Source organism: Salvelinus namaycush, chromosome 21 (assembly GCF_016432855.1).
Source record: "Salvelinus namaycush isolate Seneca chromosome 21, SaNama_1.0, whole genome shotgun sequence".
In the NCBI taxonomy this organism is placed as follows: domain Eukaryota; kingdom Metazoa; phylum Chordata; class Actinopteri; order Salmoniformes; family Salmonidae; genus Salvelinus; species Salvelinus namaycush.
This window is the reverse complement of record NC_052327.1, coordinates 39,060,403-39,081,847: the sequence shown is the minus strand read 5'-3', so window position 1 is coordinate 39,081,847 and position 21,445 is coordinate 39,060,403. Positions and strand designations below refer to the sequence as shown.

The following is a 21,445-nucleotide window of genomic DNA, read 5'->3' as shown; positions in this document are numbered from 1 at the left end:
GCTGTTCACTCTCTCACCATCAGGTAGACGGTATCTGAGTATGAGGTCTGATACCAACAGGCTCAGAGATAGTTTCTATCTACAAGCCGTCAGATTGCTGAACACTTGAACTGGACTGACCACCTACTCTGATTCTCCACACCTTAGCACACATTCACTCACTCACACACCCACACAGACATACACACACACACACACATACATTCATGCTACACACCCATTACAACTGCTGCTAGCAGACTCTTATTATGATTGCTAAATATTGCACAATTTAAACACTTGCCCCACAATCCCCCCTTCCCCAAAACACATGTAAATATTGTAAATTGTGTATCTATAAATTGTGCCTTCCTTAAAATGTTTATTCTATTCTACTGAGCCATTTACTTTGTTCGTATTCGTATCCTTTTTTATTTCTAATTGTTGTTGCATTGTTGAGAAGGAACCTGCAAGTAAGCATTTCATGTGTATCCCGTACACATGACTCATAAAACTTGAAATGTTTTAGTATCAATAAACCGGTTTTCTCTGGTTGTGATGGACCACATATGCCTTCTGCTAGCCAGACACTGTCTGATATCTCAGTTCACACTGAACCAGGCAGAAAGCCAAATTTCAAGTTCAGTGGAAGCCACTCCTACTGCTCAGAACAAACAGGGAAACTAAACGTATTTCTGAGACTCTGCTGCTCAGTCTGTTAGTCTGTGTATCACCATGGCAGAAGCAATTTTAGAAGATAAGGATTTGATTACCTGTTCAATCTGTCTGGATCTACTGAAGGATCCAGTGACTACTGCCTGTGGACACAGTTACTGTATGGGCTGTATTAATGACTGCTGGGATCAGGATGATCTGAAAGGTATCTACAGCTGTCCCCTGTGCAGACAGACCTTCACCCCAAGACTTGTTCTGAGGAAAAATCCTCTACTGAATTAGTGGAGAAACTGAAGACAGAACTCCAACCTGCTCCTCCAAATCTCTGATAAGATGGACCTTTAGGTGTGGGGTGACATCTGCACTGGGAGAAAACTCATAGCTGTCAAGTCCTGTCTGGTGTGTCCTGCCTCTTACTGTGAGTCTCACCTGAAACTTCATAATGACCTCAACCCGGGAAAAAAACATGAAGCCACTGGACAACTACAGAAGATCTGCTCTCATCACAATAAATTGCTGGAGGTTTACTGCTATACCGATCAACAGTGTATCTGTCTGCTGTGTGTGCTGGATGAACATAAAGGCCATGATACAGTCTCAGCTGCAGCAGAAAGGACTGAGAAACAGGTAAGGATTGGAACAGTTAAATATCACACATCTACATATAAACATTTGTTCATCTCTTTTACTCTGGCATCGAGACCAGTGACTGAGAATAGTGTAATACGAAGAGTAGAGAGACTCACACGTAAACATTTTGTTTACGTAACCTGTTGCTAACTCTTTGCTACCTCATGTTCCATCTGGTTAATATTACATTTACATTATTATTATTAGGTTTACATATAAAACAGAGAATGGTAGGTTAAATTTGAAAAGAGGTCATCCAATCAGTGTAAAGCCCAACCCATTTGAGCTGAGAATGGAGTGTTTTCTGTCTGTTCAGTAAAATCACCATTTGTACAGAAAAGCCAGATCTCTCACATAAAGAAGAAACTCCAATGGCAAGGCAATGGGAGAAGATGGAGCAAGATGAAACAGTGACAACATTCAGATACTACCTTGTCAGATGCACAGCATCCTGTCTGATAGCAATTTAATCATCCTATGGGTATGATACTTTTCTTTGCAGAAGCAGTTGGAGGAGAATCAGCAGAAATCTGAGCTGAAAATCCAGGATAGAGAGAAGGAAATGCAGAAGCTGAGACAGGCTGTGGTCTCTCTGAAGGTGAATGTGAGGTCCATATATAGTGAAATTACAGTCAGGCTGTCTGGGGTCCTGGCGAGAGCTGAGTGAATAGGGTGGTTGAAATCGACCCCATCCTCTCTGTGTCGTAAAAATGCTCTGCACAGGTGTAATTGGAAGACAGTGAGAGGACCTTTACAGAGCTGATCCGCTCCATTGATGGAAGGCGCTCCGAGGTGAAGGAGCTGATCAGAGCCCAGGAGAAGGCTGATGTGAGACAGGCTAAAATGTGACTGAAGCAACTGGAGCAGGAGGTGGCTGAGCTAAGGAGGAGAGATGCTGAGCTGGAGCAGCTTTCACACACAGATCACATCCATTTCCTCCAGGTGACTTCTCTATCCTAGATGTCCCTCACAAATGACTATCCAGTGACTATCTCTAGACTTCTTTCTCAGTGAAATGTACTTAAAAAACAACCTTTGTCTTTGTCAATATCGTAGAGTTTCCAGTCCCTCTGTGTCCCTCCTATATTTGAGGCTATACCCACTATCATTGAGCTCCCGAGTGGTTCAGCGGTCTAAGGCACTGCATCCCAGTGCAAAAAGCATCACTACAGTCCCTGGTTCAAATCCAGGCTGTATCACAACTGGCCGTGATTGCGAGTCCCATAGGGCGGCGCACAATTGGCCCAGTGTCGTCCAGGTTGACCTGGGTAGGCCGTCATTGTAAATAAAAATGTGTTCTTAACTGACTTGCCTAGTTAAATAAAGGTTCAGTTAAAAAATGTATTGTCTCGTTTAAGCATGCAAGGAAATTTGACTCTGACCTGAAAGAGTGACTGCAAGCCATCTGCAAGGAAGAACTGGACAGGATATCTGGGAAAGGTCAGTAGAAAGCTCTTAAGTCTTATTTTTGTAAATTAGTTTTTGCTAGATATTAAATAATTTCTGCTATTTGATGGCTAAATTACCATCACTCAGTGATGTTGCCCTCCTAAAAGTTGTTGTGTAGCCTACTGATGATGGGTGTCTGTGGTTAAAGTTCCAATTGTTCGCCCTTCTGAGCAAGAGACCAGAGAGAATGTGAGTAAAGTGCAAACATCAATGCACACACATACTTCATGTTCACGGACTGTAAACATTTATTTTTTTTAAAGCTAGCTGGAACCGTTCTGAGTGGTCAGCTTCTGAACCACCCGCTAAATGCTGAATGCTAAGGATCCACAGAGGGTTCAATAGGAACCAGGCAGTTGTATGAATTTTTTGTCACTACCTACCAACTCATTCCATACGATCAGTGACAAATCTGTATTATAAACATGCATATGAAAAAGTAAATAATAGCAGAGAAATATAAACCCAGATAAATGCAGGCTACACATGCTAATTGCAAAAGGTACACCGTTACAACTGTGGATATGTAAAGGCTATAGGCCTATAGAGGCCAGTAAAGGCAAATGTGTAGGTCTGCCTGCTGATAATATCTGGAAGAAAACATAATGGATGGACCACATTCAGAAGCTAACCTAATGCAGAAACTCATTAAATAATACAGCTGCGAGCAGCAATGAACAGGTTTCACACGATGACAAAAGGGACTCAAGATCAGTTGGTTAACAAAGCAAGCACTCTATCATGTAGGAACTATCTTCCTTTATGTACAATCATTAGTCTAAATACAACATCTGGAGTGAATCTGACGTATGGTTCATGACGGGAAGATGATTTTGAGCATTAGTGTTACATATGCAAAGAATAAGTTGCTAATAGTTGCCTTGTTTTTTGAGAAATCAATACCAAATTCAGTGTAGTTCATTTTAGGGACATCCATGATAGCGATGACAAGTTGATAGGCCACTGTGGATTTACAGTGGTTTAAATTGACACGTAAAACCTGATTTCCTGATTTATCGATAACTCCGCCATCTCTTAACCAATCCCTTGACTTTTCTCAAACTAAGTTAAAAGTGTTATGGTATGATATAATAATGGCTCTGGAGGAGATGGCTGCCGTTTTATGGTCCCCTAACCAATTGCTATTGTTTGTGTTTTTTTGCTAAATTTGTAGGTCTGGGTGCCTTGTAAGGATCTAACGGCGAGTGGGTAATCTGCCTTTACCATCGGTCCTATTAGCCAATAATAAAAGGGATAATAATAATAGACGAGCTACGAGCACGTATATCCTACCAACGGGATATTAAAAACTGTAATATCTTATGTTTCACCATGTCGTGGCTGAACGATGGCATGAATAACATATAGCTAGATGGGTTTTACGCTTTTTCGGCAGGATAGAACAGGCGCCTCTGGTAAGACAAGGGGTGGCGGTCTATGTATATTTGTAAACAACAGCTGGTACACGAAATCTAAAGAAGTTTTGAGGTATTGCTCGCCTGAGGTAGAGTATCTCGTGATAAGCTGTAGACCACACTATTTACCAAGAGAGTTTTCATCTATATTCTTCGTAGCTGTATATTTACCACCACAAACCAATGCTGGCACTAAGACCGCACTCAATGAGCTGTATACAGCCATAAGCAAACAGGAAAACGCTCATCCAGAGGTGACGCTCCTAGTGGCCGGAGACTTTAATGCAGGGAAACTTAAATCCATGTTACCTCATTTCTACCAGCATGTTAAATGTGCAATCAGAGGGAAGAAAACTCTAGACTCTTTGACAATTTTTAGGGCCTTCCTCTGACACCGCCTGGTATAGAGGTCCCGGATGGCAGGAAGCTTGGCCCCAGTGATGTACTGGGCCGTACGCACTACCCTCTGTTGTGTCTTGCGGTCGGAGCCCAACCAGTTGTCATACCAGGCGGTGATGCAACCAGTCAGGATGCTCTCGATGGTGCAGCTGTAAAAGGCTTCTTAACAGCTTATACTCCCAAGCCATAAGACTCCTGAACAGCTAATCAAATGGCCACTCGGACTATTTGCATTGTCCCCCCTCTTTTACGCTGCTGCTATCCTCTGTTTATTATCTATGCATAGTCACTTTAACTCTACCTACATGTAGATATTACCTATATTACCTCGACTAACCGGTCCTCACGCACATTGACTCTGGACCAGTACCCCCCTAGTTATTTTACTGCTGCTCTTTAATTACTTGTTACATAATTTGTTTTATTTTTTACTTGTCTATTCTTTACTTAACACTTATTTTTCTTAAAACTGCATTGTTGGTTAAGGGCTTGTAAGTAAGCATTTCACTGTTGTATTCTGTGAATGTGACAAATAACATTTGATTTGATTTGATATGGTTCATGAGAATACATTTTTCAAAGTTAAAAAAATATCCATGATGGTGGAAAATCTAGCATGACAGACCTTATGGATCCTTGATGCACATTTGTTCAGCATTAGGAAAGACACCTACAGCACATACATAGTTTCAAGTCTCTATGTCAAATTAGGTAGCTGATATGAGGGTTTATGTGGGACTGCTTATAAAAGCGCCACCTATTGGCCAATCGGAGCCGTTATTTTTGACAAAGTTCCTTTACACATCCTTTCAACAAAATAAATCAATGTTGTTTACACATCCTTTCAACAAAATAAATCAATGTTGTTTACACATCCTTTCAACAAAATAAATCTATGTTGTTTACACATCCTTTCAACAAAATAAATCAATGATGTTTACACATCCTTTCAACAAAATAAATCAATGTTGTTTACACATCCTTTCAACAAAATAAATCTATGTTGTTTACACATCCTTTCAACAAAATAAATCAATGATGTTTACACATCCTTTCAACAAAATAAATCAATGTTGTTTACACATCCTTTCAACAAAATAAATCAATGTTGTTTACACATCCTTTCAACAAAATAAATCTATGTTGTTTACACATCCTTTCAACAAAATAAATCTATGTTGTTTACACATCCTTTAAACAAAATAAATCAATGCGATGACGTTGAATCAACGTGGAAAGTTTATTGGATTTGCAAAAAGTCATCAACATAAGGGAATTTAGTATTTTTTCACCTAACTTTTAACCTAAATCCAATGACATGGTGAAATGTTTTGTTGAATTTACATTTGGTTGAGTTGTCAACTAATGTGAATTCAACGTGAATTCACATTAGTTGACAACTCAACCAAATGTAAATCAAAACTAGACTTTAAAATTACGTCTGTGCCCAGTGGGATGTTAGCATATTATCTAGCTTCGGGACCGCAACTATGGGAGTCTGTTGGGACATTGGGATGACATGTCCCAACAGACTCCATAGATGTGGTCCCGAAGCTACATTGTATCATGCTGGCACTACAAACAATACTAAACAAACCCCTAAGTCAATGCTAGTGTCAGACAACACCAGGACGTATTGTCCTTAATTTGATCACTTTTTTGTTGCTGAGAATCTTCCTGCCCAGCAGGAAATGCAAACTTGTAGTGTATTTCAGGTTTTAAAAGGCTTCTAAAGTTTGTAATTTCCACTTTCAAATGTCATACTTGATTTGTCTTAATGAAAAATGTATCAACCCCTACGAAAAATGTCCATTAAATATAATCCACATAATAATTCACATTTCCTGTTGTTTTAGGATTATTTTCCTTGTGTAGCAAACTGGCTCAAATTAAGATCCTACATCTGTAGAGGCATGCGTGAAGGTCAACACCAAACAGAGGCATAAAAGCATAGCAAACATTATACAAACACTACTCATGGTTGAATGGACGCACACATCACTCAACTTGACTAGGCTATCTCTACTGCCGAAGACTACGCCCATTATTTCCCACTCTCTTTTGGAAATTCACCTGACTCACAAGGAAAGGGCGCCGGGAGGTGATTGGCCAACATATGGCCTTTTTGACACGCTTTATTTGATCCTCTTCCTAGACTGCTGCCCGCTGACATTGGATCCCAGCACATCCACTCCTGTGTCTGTCTGAGAGGAACAGAAAGGTGACCAGGAGGGATAAGGTCCTTGTCATCAACATAAATCTAGCCACTGGAAACAGGTGTTGTTTAGAGAGGGTCTGTCTGGAGCCTGCTACTGGGAGCTAAAGTGGAGCGGGGTGGGCGTTGATGTAGCTGTCTCATATAAAGGGATCAGCAGGCGAGGAAGTGGTAAAGAGTGCTGGTTTGGAGGTAATGATCTGTCCTGGAGGTTGTACTGATCTGCATTCAGATTCTGTTTCTACCACAATAGTAGAGGGACTGATATACCTGCCATTCGTTGCTCCAGGGATGGAGTGTACCTGGACCACAGGGCAGAAACTCTGTCCTTTTACAATGTCTCTGACACAATGACCCTCCTCCTCAGAGTTCAGACCACATTTACTCTGCCTCTCTATCCTGGGTTTGGGGTTGATTAATCTATAAGGATACTGACACCTATTTGGCGGTAATTAACAAGTACTGTTTAAAAAAAAAAATGTACCTGATTACACTGTACTTGCCTATGTAACTACTATGTAAATAGATAAGTATTATGGACATATTGTAAAGTGGGGCCATTATTTTTGTACTTTGGAAAATGCCCTGCTGATTTGGAAATGAGATTCCTCTACAAGGAAGTGGACTTGACCACCTACCTGTGTCCTCACTGAAAATCCCCCACATCAATCATCCTCTCTACACCGACAATATGTACAGCAAAGGATAAGTTCAGCTGCTGTACAACATACTTAATGCCAACCATAGGACAATGTGTTTAGACTGTAAATAGGGTAGGCTACCATAATCTGGCCACAGTCACCTTTAACTGCAAAAAAAACATTATTCTGCCGTTTCATATTGTCATGTCTTAATTGTTATCATGTCATGTATGTTTTATTTATTATTTATTCCAGGTAACAACCTAGGTTACATAACTGGTTCTGTACAGGCATGAGCAGTCTCACATGATCCCTGAATACCAAATCAACCCATACATAGGCGCTTGTGTAGATCAGAGAGGATTGGATAGGTAAGGCAATATGGTGTTTGCTCCATCTTGTCCTCTGAAAGACCATGTGGAATTGTTGTCATTTTATGGGACACCTGTCTAATTCTCCCTGATCTCAAAAAGTTTTAGATTGTAAATGCCTTTGCTTCTCAGTCTTTTTCTTTCATTTATTTTTCTCTCAGTAGAGTTTCCAGTCTCTCTGTGTCCTTCCTGGATCTGAAGCCTTACCCAGCATCTCTGTCAACTCACACAAATCTTATGATTGTGTGAAGAAATGTGTCTCTGACCTGAAAAGGCCACTACAAAACTTGATGAAAAAGAACATGGTGAAGATATCTGGAGCAGGTAATGATGAACACATATTGACAGAAATATATCTGGGAAATTGAATATTTTTACAAGAATATACACCATGTTCTCTAGTACAGTAACAATTACATGTTGTTACCAAGTGATAATTGTGGACCAATGACCATTAATATGACTATTTTTCTTCATTAGTGAAAAGGGTTTACATTGTTCCACTTACTAATCCCAAGACCAGAGAGTTCTTGAAATGTAAGCAATTTTTTTCTAATTCTACTACGAAATATACATACAGTACAGTATATACCCCACAAGTATGCATACTCATGACCATTTACTAGCAATCACAGAAACACAAACACACACACCTAACTGCTTTAAAAAAATATATATATATGTTTTTCTCAGACTCCTGCCAGCTCACCTTGGACCCAGACCCAGCCAATGAGTACCTCTGGCTGTCTGAGGGGAACAGAAAGGGGGTATGTAGAAAAGAGTCTCAGTCCTATGCTTACCATCCAGACAGATTTATCGACATTGACCGGTGTTGTGTAGAAAGGGTCTGTCTGGAGCCTGCTACTGGGAAGTAGAGTGGAGCAGGGAGAGAGTTGAAGTAGCTGTCTCATACAAAAGCATCAGCAGGGATGGAGAGGAATATGAGAGTGATTTTCGATGGAATTATCAGTTCTGGTGTTTGAACTGCAACCCACCCATCCGCACTTTCTGGCACAATCAAAACATGATGGATATCCCTGTCCCCCTCCAGAGTAGGAGTGTGCATGGGCCACAGGGCAGGAACTCTGTCCTTTTAGTGTCTCTGACACAATGACCCTCCTCCACAGAGTTCTGACCACATTCACACAGCCCCTCCATCCTGTGTTTGGGTTTTATTATCATGACTCATCTGTGAGGATACTGACACCTATTCAATGATAAGCATATACAGTTTAGTTGATTTATTCACACACAAAAAAACAAGTGAAAGACATACAGTGCAGGTGACGTTGGAAACAAGGTAAAAAGGTGTGCAGGTGACGTTGGAAACAAGGTAAAAAGGTGTGCAGGTGACGTTGGAAACAAGGTAAAAAGGTGTGCAGGTGACGTTGGAAACAAGGTAAAAAGGTGTGCAGGTGACGTTGGAAACAAGGTAAAAAGGTGTGCAGGTGACGTTGGAAACAAGGTAAAAAGGTGTGCAGGTGACGTTGGAAACAAGGTAAAAAGGTGTGCAGGTGACGTTGGAAACAAGGTAAAAAGGTGTGCAGGTGGCGTTGGAAACAAGGTAAAAAGGTGTGCAGGTGACGTTGGAAACAAGGTAAAAAGGTGTGCAGGTGACGTTGGAAACAAGGTAAAAAGGTGTGCAGGTGACGTTGGAAACAAGGTAAAAAGGTGTGCAGGTGACGTTGGAAACAAGGTAAAAAGGTGTGCAGGTGACGTTGGAAACAAGGTAAAAAGGTGTGCAGGTGACGTTGGAAACAAGGTAAAAAGGTGTGCAGGTGACGTTGGAAACAAGGTAAAAAGGTGTGCAGGTGACGTTGGAAACAAGGTAAAAAGGTGTGCAGGTGACGTTGGAAACAAGGTAAAAAGGTGTGCAGGTGACGTTGGAAACAAGGTAAAAAGGTGTGCAGGTGACGTTGGAAACAAGGTAAAAAGGTGTGCAGGTGGCGTTGGAAACAAGGTAAAAAAGGTGTGCAGGTGACGTTGGAAACAAGGTAAAAAGGTGTGCAGGTGACGTTGGAAACAAGGTAAAAAGGTGTGCAGGTGACGTTGGAAACAAGGTAAAAAGGTGTGCAGGTGACGTTGGAAACAAGGTAAAAAGGTGTGCAGGTGACGTTGGAAACAAGGTAAAAAGGTGTGCAGGTGACGTTGGAAACAAGGTAAAAAGGTGTGCAGGTGACGTTGGAAACAAGGTAAAAAGGTGTGCAGGTGACGTTGGAAACAAGGTAAAAAGGTGTGCAGGTGACGTTGGAAACAAGGTAAAAAGGTGTGCAGGTGACGTTGGAAACCAGAGGATTTATATGAAAACCACAACAATAAAAATATGTATATGAAAACAACAAAATTATATGTAACAAAACAGATTGTTCAATCAACAAATATGTATAAGCAAATTAAGTATAAACAAAGTGTAAACAAATTAGTCATACGTGCACTTCAATGGTGGAGGGAATGATGGTGAAGTATGAGAGGGTAGTAGTCAATTATACATACTTGATTATTAAGTTGCTTGGCTGTTGCACTATAACTGAAATCGGTGTTTTTGGGACGTTAGAAAATATTTGTAATGTAACTAATACTGTATGTTGATTATGTGCCTTCATGAAGTTAACTGCTTGATTGTATTGTATCATGTTTGTGTTAAATTATGTAGAATAAACATGTAGACCACATGCCCCACCTCCAGCAGTAGTGGCTGTGGTGGATATGCACTTGTTTTGGTCACTAGTAACATTTCCATCATTGGGAAAGTGTGTTTTGCATAGCCCAGTGCCCCAGGTGGGTGGAGATTTCGGTTAAGGACCAATGGATTGGTCTAAAATGTACAAACACCGCCTACCCGGGGCACCTTGCAATGCAAAACGAATTCGCCCAATGTTCTATACATGATAACACCCACATACAGGCAAAATTCTGAACATTTGTTTTCAAGATGTGAATATCACAGCACTGAGAATGCACTGTGACAGCCCATGTATGCCCTCTACTGGGCCGTCCTGGTATTTTATTTGAGTTCACACCATAGAATAATAAACTCAGCAAAAAAATAAACGTCTGTCACACTGTCAACTGTGTTTATTTTCAGCAAACTTAACGTGTAAATATTTATATGAACATAAGATTCAACAACTGAGACATAAACTGAACAAGTTCCACAGACATGTGGACTAACAGAAATGGAATAATGTGTCCCTGAACAAAGGGGGGGTCAAAATCAGAAGTAACAATCAGTATCTGGTGTGACCACCAGCTGCAATAAGTACTGCAGTGCATCTCCTCCTCATGGACTGCACCAGATTTGCCAGTTCTTGCTGCGAGATGTTACCCCACTCTTCCACCAAGGCACCTGCAAATTCCCGGACATTTCAGGGGGGAATGGCCCTAGCCCTCACACTCCGATCCAATAGGTCTCAGATGTGCTCAATGGGATTGAGATCCGGGCTCTTCGCTGGCCAAATTACTCACAGAACGAGCAGCATGGCTGGTGGCATTGTCATGCTGGAGGGTCATGTCAGGATTAGCCTACAGGAAGGGTACCACATGAGGGAGGAGGATGCCTTCCCTGTAAAGCACAGCGTTGAGATTGCCTGCAATGACAAGCTCAGTCCGATGATGCTGTGACACACCGCCGCAGACCATGACAGACCCTCCACCTTCAAATTGATCCCGCTCAAGAGTACAGGCCTCGGTGTAACGCTCATTTCTTCGACGATAAACGCGAATCCGACCATCACCCCTGGTGAGACAAAACCCCGACTCGTCAGTGAAGAGCACTTTTTGCCAGTCCTGTCTGGTCCAGCGATGGTGGGTTTGTGCCCATAGGCGGCGTTGTTGCCGGTGATGTCTGGTGAGAACAGGCCTACAAGCCCTCAGTCCAGCCTCTCTCATCCTATTGCGGACAGTCTAAGCACTGATGGAGGGATTGTGCATTCCTGGTGAAATTCGGGCAGTTGTTGTTGCCATTCTGTACCTGTCCCGCAGGTGTGATGTTCGGATGTACCGATTTTGTGCAGGTGTTGTTACACGTGGTCTGCCACTGCGAGGACGATCAGCTGTCCGTCCTGTCTCCCTGTAGCGCTGTCTTAAGCGTCTCACAGTACGGACATTGCAATTTATTGCCCTGGCCACATCTGCAGTCCTCATGCCTCCTTGCAGCATGCCTAAGGCACGTTCACGCAGATGAGTAGGGACCCTGGGCAACTTTCTTTTGGTGTTTTTCGGAGTCAGTAGAAAGGCCTCTTTAGTGTCCTAAGTTTTCATAACTGTGACCTTATTTGCCTACCGTCTGTAAGCTGTTAGTGTCTTAATGACCGTTCCACAGGTGCATGTTCATTAATTGTTTATGGTTCATTGAACAAGCATGGGAAACAGTGTTTAAACCCTTTACAATGAAGATCTGTGAAGTTATTTCGATTTTTACTAATTATCTTTGAAAGACAGCGTCCTGAAAAAGGGACGTTTTTTTGTTGTTGCTGAATTTAGTATACTAGTGGGGTATTCCAGGAAGCAGGATTATTAAATTACCCAGCTAACATTGATAAAACAGCCACATATGACTTGATTTTCTGGTTGATTAAGAAAGCTATATTTGTATATGGGTTGTTGAGTCAATTACAAGTCTATATTTCTCAAAAAGAGGAACTTATTTCAAGCAATTTTGTTAGCTGGCTAACTCATTTATCCAGCATTCTAGAACAGTTGAATATAAACAAAACATGTCCGATACGGCTGCTCAGTGATAGAGCTGTAAAGTTTGGTCAGAGTTGTCTCCAACACACCAACCTTCCTCCAAATTAACGGAAATCAGATTCAGTCAATAATCTCTACCCTCCTAACATCTTCAGTATCCAAGATGACGTAGCAGTCGGACGTGTGTTTTGTCTTGTCCCGTCCGGTGTAAATATCGTTTTCCTCGTTTGTTTCTGTATATATTTCGTACATATTTTAATCTCACTTTCCATCTACGGGCTGAATATACTCTCCTGCAACCCGCCTCCCCCAATGTGGTACGGATCTGCTATTTCTATACTTTAGAACCGGAACCCCCTTCAGAAGCTAGCCAGCTAACTAGCTACTACTCAGTTAGCCACTGCTAGCGGTCTTCAACGTTAACTAGGACACCAGCCAGCCTCAGCTCGGTCAATACCTGCCAGTCTGCACAGGGCGATATCAACACAGAGCATATCTGACTGCTTTTTCTCTTCTACATCTCCGGATTCCTACCGCAAGCTCTGAACCTTTACACCGGATCATCGCAACTAGCTAGCTGCAATCCGAGTGGCTACTCCTGGCTAACGTCTCTGTCCCGAAGCAAGCACCGGTTAGCCTTGAGCTAGCCTCGAGTTGCTAGCCGAAGAGGTCCAACAGCTAATTGTTGGGCTACAATACCTCTTTTGCCAATTGGCCTGGACCCTTTACTTCCGACACGGAGCCCCGCCGATCCATCACGACTGGTCTGCCGACATAATTGTCCGAGGTGGTTTCAACAGGCTTTTCCGTTGTGACATCGCCAAAGATCTATCTGCTTGCCACGGCCCGCTAGCTTTCTGAATCGCTGTGTCTCCAGCTCGCCTAGCGTACTAGCAACTACAGAAATGCCCCGACTCACTTATTGCTGCTCCTTGGACCCTGTGATCACTCGGCTACTCATGCCTCTCCTAACGTCAATATGCCTTGTCTACTGCTGTTTAGGTTAGTTATTATTGTTTTATTTCACTATAGAGCCCCCAGCCCCACCCTAAATGCCTTAGATAACTCTTTTGTCACACCCTCCACACATGCGGAGACCTCACCTGGTTTAACTGTTGCCTCCAGAGACGCAACCGCTCTCATTGTCACTCAATGCCTAGGTTTACCTCCACTGTACTCATATTGTACCATATCCTTGTCTGTACATTATGCCCTGAATCGATTCTACCACGCCCAGAAATCTGCTCCTTTAATTCTCTGTCCCCAACGCACTAGACGACCAGTTCTTATAGCCTTTAGCCGTACCCTTATTCTACTCCTCCTCTGCTCCTCTGGTGATGTAGAGTTTAACCCAGGCCCTGTTGCCCCCAGCACCACACCTATTCCCAAGGTGCTCTCATTTGTTGACTTCTGTAACCGTAAAAGCCTTGGTATCATGCATGTTAACATCAGAAGCCGACACCCTAAGTTTGTTTTATTCACTGCTTTAGCACACTGCGCCAGCCCTGATGTCCTAGCCGTGTCTGAATCCTGGCTTAGGAAGGCCACCACAAATTCTGACATTTCCATCCCCAACATTTTCAGACAAGATAGAACTGCCAAAGGGCGCGGAGTTGCAATCTACTGCAGAGATAGCCTGCAGAGTTCTGTCATACTATCCAGGTCTGTGCCCAAACAATTCGAGCTTATACTTTTAAAAATCCACCTTTCCAGAAATAAGTATCTCACTGTTGCTGCTTGTTATAGACCCCCTCAGCCCCCAGCTGTGCCCTGGACACCATATGTGAATTGATTGCCCCACATTTATCTTCAGAGTTCATACTGTTAGGTGACCTAAACTGGGATATGCTAAACACCCCTGCCGTCCTACAATCTAAGCTGGATGCCCTCAATCTCACACAAATTATCAAGGAACCTACCAGGTACAACCCTAAATCCGTCACCATGGGCACCCTCATAGATATCATCCTGACCAACTTGCCCTCTAAATACACCTCTGCTGTCTTCAACCAGGATTTCAGCAATCACTGCCTCATTGCCTGCGTCCGTAATGGGTACGCGGTCAAATGACCACCCCCCATCACTGTCAAACCCTCCCTTAAACACTTAAACGAGCAGGCCTTTCTAATCGACCTGGACCGGGTATCCTGGTAGGATATTGACCTCATCCCGTCAGTAGAGGATGCCTGATTGCTCTTTAAAAGTGCTTTCCTCACCATCTTAAATAAGCATGCCCCATTCAAAAAATGTAGAAATTAGAACAGATATAGCCCTTGGTTCACCCAAGACTTGACTGCCCTTGACCAGCACAAAAACCAGCACAAAAACATCCTGTGGCGTACTGCATTAGCATCAAATAGCCCACGCGATATGCAACTTTTCAGGGAAGTCAGGAACCAATATACACAGTCAGTTAGGAAAGCTAAGGCTAGCTTTTTCAAACAGATATTTGCATCCTGTAGCACTAATTCCATAAAGTTTTGGGACACTGTAAAGTCCATGGAGAATAAGAGCACCTCCTCCCAGCTGCCCACTGTACTGAGGCTAGGAATCTACGATAATCGATCATTTCAATAAGCATTTTTCAACGGCTGGCCATGCTTTCCACCTGGCTACCCTTACCCCGCTCAACAGCTCTGCACCCCCCACAGGACCTTGCCCAAGCCCCCCCCCCCCCACAGGACCTTGCCCAAGCCCCCCCCCCCCCCCCCGCTTCTCCTTCACCCAAATCCAGACAGCTGAGGTTCTGAAAGAGCTGCAGAATCTGGATCCCTACAAATCAGCAGGGCTAGACAATCTGGACCCTCTCTTTCTAAAATTATCATGCCGAAAATGTTGCAACCCATATTACTAGGCTGTTCAACCTCTCTTTTGTATCGTCTGAGATCCCCAAAAATGTTAAAGCTGCCGCAGTCATCCCCCTCTTCAAAGGGGAAGACACTCTAAACCCAAACTGTTATAGACCTATATCCATCCTGCCCTGCCTTTCGAAAGACTTCGAAAGCCAAGTTAACAAACAGATCACCGACCATTTTGAATCGCACCGTACCTTCTCCACTATGCAATCTGGTTTCTGAGCTGGTCATGGGTGCCCCTCAGCCACGCTTAAGGTCCTAAACGATATCATAACCGCCATCGATAAAAGACAGTACTGTGCAGCCATCTTCATCGACCTGGCCAAGGCTTCGACTCTGTCAATCACACATTCTTATCGGCAGACTCGACAGCCTTGGTTTCTCAAATGACTGCCTCGCCTGGTTCACCAACTACTTCTCAGATTTCAATATGTCAAATCGGAGGGCCAGTTGTCCGGACCTCTGATAGTCTCTATGGGGCTGCCACAGGGTGCAATTCTCAGGCCGACTTTTCTCTGTATATATCAACGATGTCGCTCTTGCTGCTGGTGATTCTCTGATCCACCTCTACGCAGACGACACCATTCTGTATACATCTGGCCCTTCTTTGGACACTGTGTTAATCTGTAAATAGCACGCCCAACTACCTCATCCCCATATTGTTATTTATTATTTTGCTCCCCAGTATCTCTACTTGCACATCATCATCTGCACATCTATCACTCCAGTGTTAATGCTAAATTGCAATTATTTCACCTCTATGGCCTATTTATTGCCTTATCTCCCTAATCTTACTACATTTACACACACTGTACATAGACTTTTTCTATTGTGTTATTGACTGTACTTTTGTTTATCCCATGTGTAACTGTGTTTTTGTCGCACTGCTTTGCTTTATCTTGGCCAGGTCGCAGTTGTAAATGAGAACTTGTTCTCAACTGGCCTACCTGGTTAAATAAAGGTTAAATATATCTTTTTTAATATTCATATACAGGTGTGGACATCGGAAACAGGAAAAAAAAGACATCCAGACATACAATTGTTATGACATCCTTGTTTATTGTTTTGAATTGATGACAATGGCTAAGGAAGATAATTAGTAGATAGAGTAAGGCATCATATTGCAGAGTTTAAAAAGTAGACAAAGAAAATACAAAAAAGCAAAAAGTGTGGTTCAGCTAAAGAAAACATATTCTTGAGAAAGATCAGTGTGTGAGGAGCTACAGCCTGACTCTCACAGGAACATCCTGGGGCTATTCACTGGGGTTCTGGATGACTATCAATAGATACTCCTTGTCTGGAAGAGAGAGGAGGAAAACAAACGGTAAAACCCCTGAATGTGTCTCATTACATTTCACTGAATGCGTTTTATTAAATGTAATTGTTTCATTAACTTTACCTTAAACAATTAATGAAATAGTTAAGAAATGAACCGCACAATATCGATATGTCAGATATATTGATGTTCACATGTGTCTGGGCCTCCCTCGAGAACCTGAACCACCTCTGCTTCACTCACCAGGTGCCACCATGATCTCATGCTTCTTGGAGCGGATGCGGAGGAAGGTCAGGTCGTTCTGAGGGTCGAGGTCTCGGACTGTGCTCCTGGCTTTCATAGTGAGCTGGTGCAGCAGGCCAGCATACTGCACCGTAGTGGAGTTGTCTAATGTAGTTCTGATTGGGATACCTGAGAAAGACCAACACATAGCATCAACTTTAGTAGAGGTGATGAGAGTAGTACTGATTAGTTAGCCTGCTAGATACATTCAAATTGTATGTCTAAAGTGTAAAATTGTCTCCACATATTTGTGGCTATAGGTACAGCTCCTATAAGAGAATGTAGGCATGGGATTGTATTGCTTACCCTCGGCATTAACAACTATTGTTCCAATTACACCTTTGTGAGTTTGAATTCTCTTTAGTGTCTCCTCAACTTCTGCCTGTTTAGGGGAGAAAATAAAACAGCACTAAATCTTTATGCTATAGCAAGCAGCTTTAGCACGCTCATCTGACCAAGACAGTCAACAGTTAGCATAATGTTACCGCATTCATAGAAGCCAACCACTTTAGCGACTATTGATGATAGTATCTTCTGACTGGGGAAGTTTTGTTAAGAGCATTGAAGCTTGCGCTAAACATTAACACGCATCGCTGCGGTATGTTTTTGGAAATATAAGCAATATATCTTCAGAAATAAATAATTTACAAAAAAAAGCTTAAATTACTACACACCTTTATAGGGTTAGTGTTCCCACATGGCCATATCCACATGTAACATCGCTGGTTTATGGAAAACAGACGGAAGACAGTCGGCCAACTGTGATAATTGGCTACTGTATCTAGCGTGCTCCGAACACCTGTGTGTAAGTGTAGTTCGTCAACTGGAGGCACACAAATTGTGAATCTGTGCAAAACTGCCCAAGAACACTAAGGTAACCTGCCTAAATGACTACTGACCCGTAGCACTCACATCTGTAGCTATGAAGTGCTTTGAAAGGCTGGTCATGTCTCACATCAACACCATTATCCCAGAAACCCTAGACACACTCAAATTTGTATACCGCCCCAACAGATCCACAGATGATGCAATCTCTATTGCACTCAACACTGCCCTTTCCCACATGGACAAAAGGAACACCTATGTGAGAATACTATTCATTGACTACAGCTCATCGTTCCAACACCATAGTGCCCTCAAAGCTCACCACTAAGCTAAGGACCCTGGCACTAAACACCTCCCTCTGCAACTGGATCCTGGACTTCCTGACAGGCCGCCCCCAGGTGGTAAGGGTAGGTAACACATCTGCCACACTGATCATCAACACAGGGCCCCTCAGGGGTGTGTGCTCAGTCCCCTCCTGTACTTCCTGTTAACTCATGACTGCATGGCCAGGCACGACTCCAACACCATCATCAAGTTTGCCGATGACAACAGTGGTAGGCCTGATCACCAACAACGATGAGACAGCCTATAAGGAGGAGGTCAGATACCTGGTCGTGTGGTGCCAGGACAACAACCTCTCCCTCAACGTGATCAAGACAAAGGAGATGATTGTGGACTACTGGAAAAGGAGGACAGAGCACGCCCCCATTAACATCGACAGGGCTGCAGTGGAGCAGGTTGAGAACTTCAAGTTCCTTGGTGTCCACATCAACAAACTATCATGGTCCAAACACACTACGACAGTCGTGAAGAAGGCACGCAAAGCCTATTCCCCCTCAGGAGACTGAAAAGATTTGGCATGGGTCCTCAGATCCTCAAAAGCTACAGAGGGTAGTGCGGACGGCCCAGTACATCACTGGGGCCAAGCCTCCCGCCATCCAGGACCTCTATACCAGGCGGTGTCAGAGGAAGGCCCTAAAAATTGTCAAAGACTCCAGCCACCCTAGTCATACACTGTTCTCTCTGCTATTGCACGACAAGCGGTACCGGAGCGCCAAGTCTAGGTCCAAAAGGCTTCTTAACAGCTTCTACCCCCAAGACATAAGACTTCTGAACAGCTAATCAAAGGGCTACCCAGACCCTTCTTTTACACTGCTGCTACTCTCTGTTTATTATCTATGCATAGTCACTTTAACTCTACATATTACCTCAATTACCTCGACTAACCCGTGCCCCGCACATTGACTCTGTACTGGTAAACCCCTATATAGCCTCGTTATTCTTATTTTACTGTTATTTTACTGATGCTGTTGAATTATTTGTTACTTTTATTTATTTATTTTACTTATCTACGTTTTACTTAACACGTTTTTCTTAACTTCTTAAAGCATTGTTTAAAGGGCTTGTAAGTAAGCATTTCACTGTAAGGTTTACACCTGTTATATTCGGCGCATGATTTTTATTTGAAAGACTCTTCCTGATATAAAAGATAAGGGGGATATCAGCATATGTTTCGAAAACAGGTTTGAAATCGATGAATGTCTTTCCTAAACATTAAAACACAGTGTCGGAATTGTGGTTCACATGGAGCTAAATACGGTCGAACGTAACCGCTGAAACCCCTTTAGGAAGGGTTTTCGAGAGCTAGCATAACGTTAGCTAGCAAGCTTACGTAAAGTGGGATGGGTTGATAATGGATATTTGCTGTTGTTGCCGTCACGTATCTAACCCTTTACATAACTATTATTAAACTAGTTACATGAGGCAAAACATGTAATGTTAATAAAATTATTCATTATATTTTTTGTACCATATTTGAAGGTGCTGTCAATGTTGTTGTAGTCTAGCAGGCAGATTCCTTTCTTCACTAGCGTTCTGTTCTTTCTTCCTCAGTGATACCGCTGTGAAGCAGGCAAGAATAACTAAGTACTTCTTGGTCAAGGATTTTTGGAATCCTTCAGAATAAGAGTCCCGTCCTGTATACTATGTAAGTGAATAATTTGGGCGAATATTAAGGAAATTGTGCACAATTATCGATATATTTTTCATAGAAAAACGAATTAAACGCATTTCTATGAAATATTATGTGATTTATTTGTTGATTTTTAAAATGATTTCAAACCTAAATGGTCAACAATGTTTTTGTGTGTGTACGCCACAGGAGGTTGGTGGCACCTTAATTGGGGAGGACGGGCACGTGGTAATGGCTGGAGCGGAATAGATGGAAAGGTATCAACAACATCAAACACATGGTTTCTATTCGCATCGTTCCAGGCATTATTATGAGCAGTCCTCTCCTCAGCAGCCTCTAGTGTACGCCTATCATTTATTGCACCATACATGTGTCTCAGTATTCTACTCAGAAGCACTTCTAGATTCCACATACACAGATTTTACATCCCAATGGGTGTCGCTGCTCATTCTGCGGCCCGTAAAGAGTGGCATATCAGCTTAAATCCAATCTGTTTTTCATATTGGACATATTGCATATTGCACTGTACACAATTTTCTGTATGTTGTGTCGCAGTTAAAGGGGGGAGCTTCTAGTTTCCAAATCCACAGAGTATACATTCCGAATAGCATTGCTGCTCATTCTACAAACAAACAATCGGTTTATTCAAAATGTCAAGAGAGATGCAATTTGGTAAAAAGCATGATTTATTCATAACAAATATCATGATGAAGTAAATTAATTAAATACTTTTCATGAAATTGATCATCAACAGTAACACAGAAGTTTCAAATGATATGCAAGATCCTCTTCATCTCATCAGCAGAGTCAGCACTGGGCACAAACTGGTTCAATCAACATTGTTTCCACTTCATTTTTGGAAAATATCAATGTGATGATTGGGGTGATACCACCCTATAAGATACTAAGATACTGCCTAAAAATATATATTTTATTTGTCTAGCCAAAACACCTGATTCACATTTTGGCAGGTAAGGATGGCTGATTTAAATGTGTAAAGTCTGCAGCCTTCTCATTATTAGGATAAATTAGACAATTTACAGGTATGTCAGTCAGTTAACACTCCATCTACTGATCAGATTGTTTCCATTGTTTATCTTAAGTAATTAGCTTCTCACCTAATCACCTGCTAATAGTCAGAATTTGTCACCTTCATTATCAAATCAAATCAAATTTGATTGGTCACAAACACATGGTTAGCAGATGATAATGCGACTGTAGCGAAATGCTTGTGCTTCTAGTTCCGACAGTGCAGTAATATCTAACAAGTAATCTAACAATTCCACAACAACTACCTAATACACACGAATCTAAAGGGCTGGAATAAGAATATGTACATATATGGATGAGCGATGACCGAGCGGCATAGGCAAGATGCAATAGATGGTATAAAACACAGTATATACATATGAGATGAGTAATGTAAGATATGTAAACATTATTAAAGTGGCATTATTAAAGTGACTAGTGATCAATTTATTAAAGTGGCCAATGATTTCGAGTCTGTATGTAGGAAGCAGTTTCTCTGTGTTAGTGATGGCTGTTTAACAGTCTGATGGCCTTGAGATAGAAGCTGTTTGTCATTATTGGGCAAACCAAGGGCGCAAGTCTGGTATGGAATGGCGTTTTATTTCCCACTGGAAGCAAGAAAATAGTAAACTAAAAGAGTTAATTTATTGTTTTGTAATTAACATATAGTCCTGAATTATTCAGTCAGCAGAGAGTTAAAGCGACAGTACAAAAGGGCAGACTGGATCCTGATTTTATGAACA

The 21,445-nt window shown here is 42.2% G+C and overlaps 1 protein-coding gene and 1 pseudogene across 2 annotated transcripts; one reads left to right on the top strand and one right to left on the bottom strand.

Annotated features, from left to right (window-relative positions):
* Positions 1-714: 714 nt before the first annotated feature.
* Positions 715-8,649, top strand: LOC120065898 (annotated as a pseudogene).
* Positions 8,650-16,357: 7,708 nt separating this feature from the next.
* LOC120066729 (dynein light chain roadblock-type 2-like) lies at positions 16,358-19,615 on the bottom strand. 2 transcript variants are annotated; one of them, XM_039018192.1, is made up of 5 exons: positions 19,512-19,605; positions 17,551-17,675; positions 17,183-17,258; positions 16,838-17,005; positions 16,358-16,615 (listed from the first exon to the last, which is right to left on the bottom strand). In XM_039018192.1, the coding sequence occupies exons 2-5, from the start codon at positions 17,587-17,589 to the stop codon at positions 16,572-16,574; spliced, it is 327 nt and encodes a 108-aa protein (XP_038874120.1). In that variant the 5' UTR covers positions 17,590-17,675; positions 19,512-19,605; the 3' UTR covers positions 16,358-16,571. The 2 variants fall into 2 exon arrangements, with proteins under 2 accessions (XP_038874120.1, XP_038874121.1); XM_039018193.1 differs by lacking the exon at positions 17,551-17,675 and having other exon boundaries at positions 19,512-19,615.
* Between the last annotated feature and the right edge of the window lie 1,830 nt (positions 19,616-21,445).

Excerpts from the sequence above, each read along its gene's own strand:
- LOC120066729 (XM_039018192.1), bottom strand. The coding sequence starts at position 17,589 with ATGTGGATATGGCCATGTGGGAACACTAACCCTATAAAG. Across the intron at positions 17,259-17,550 it reads GGAACACTAACCCTATAAAG|GCAGAAGTTGAGGAGACACT; the intron begins GTGTGTAGTAAT and ends TCCCCTAAACAG. Across the intron at positions 17,006-17,182 it reads AATAGTTGTTAATGCCGAGG|GTATCCCAATCAGAACTACA; the intron begins GTAAGCAATACA and ends GGTCTTTCTCAG.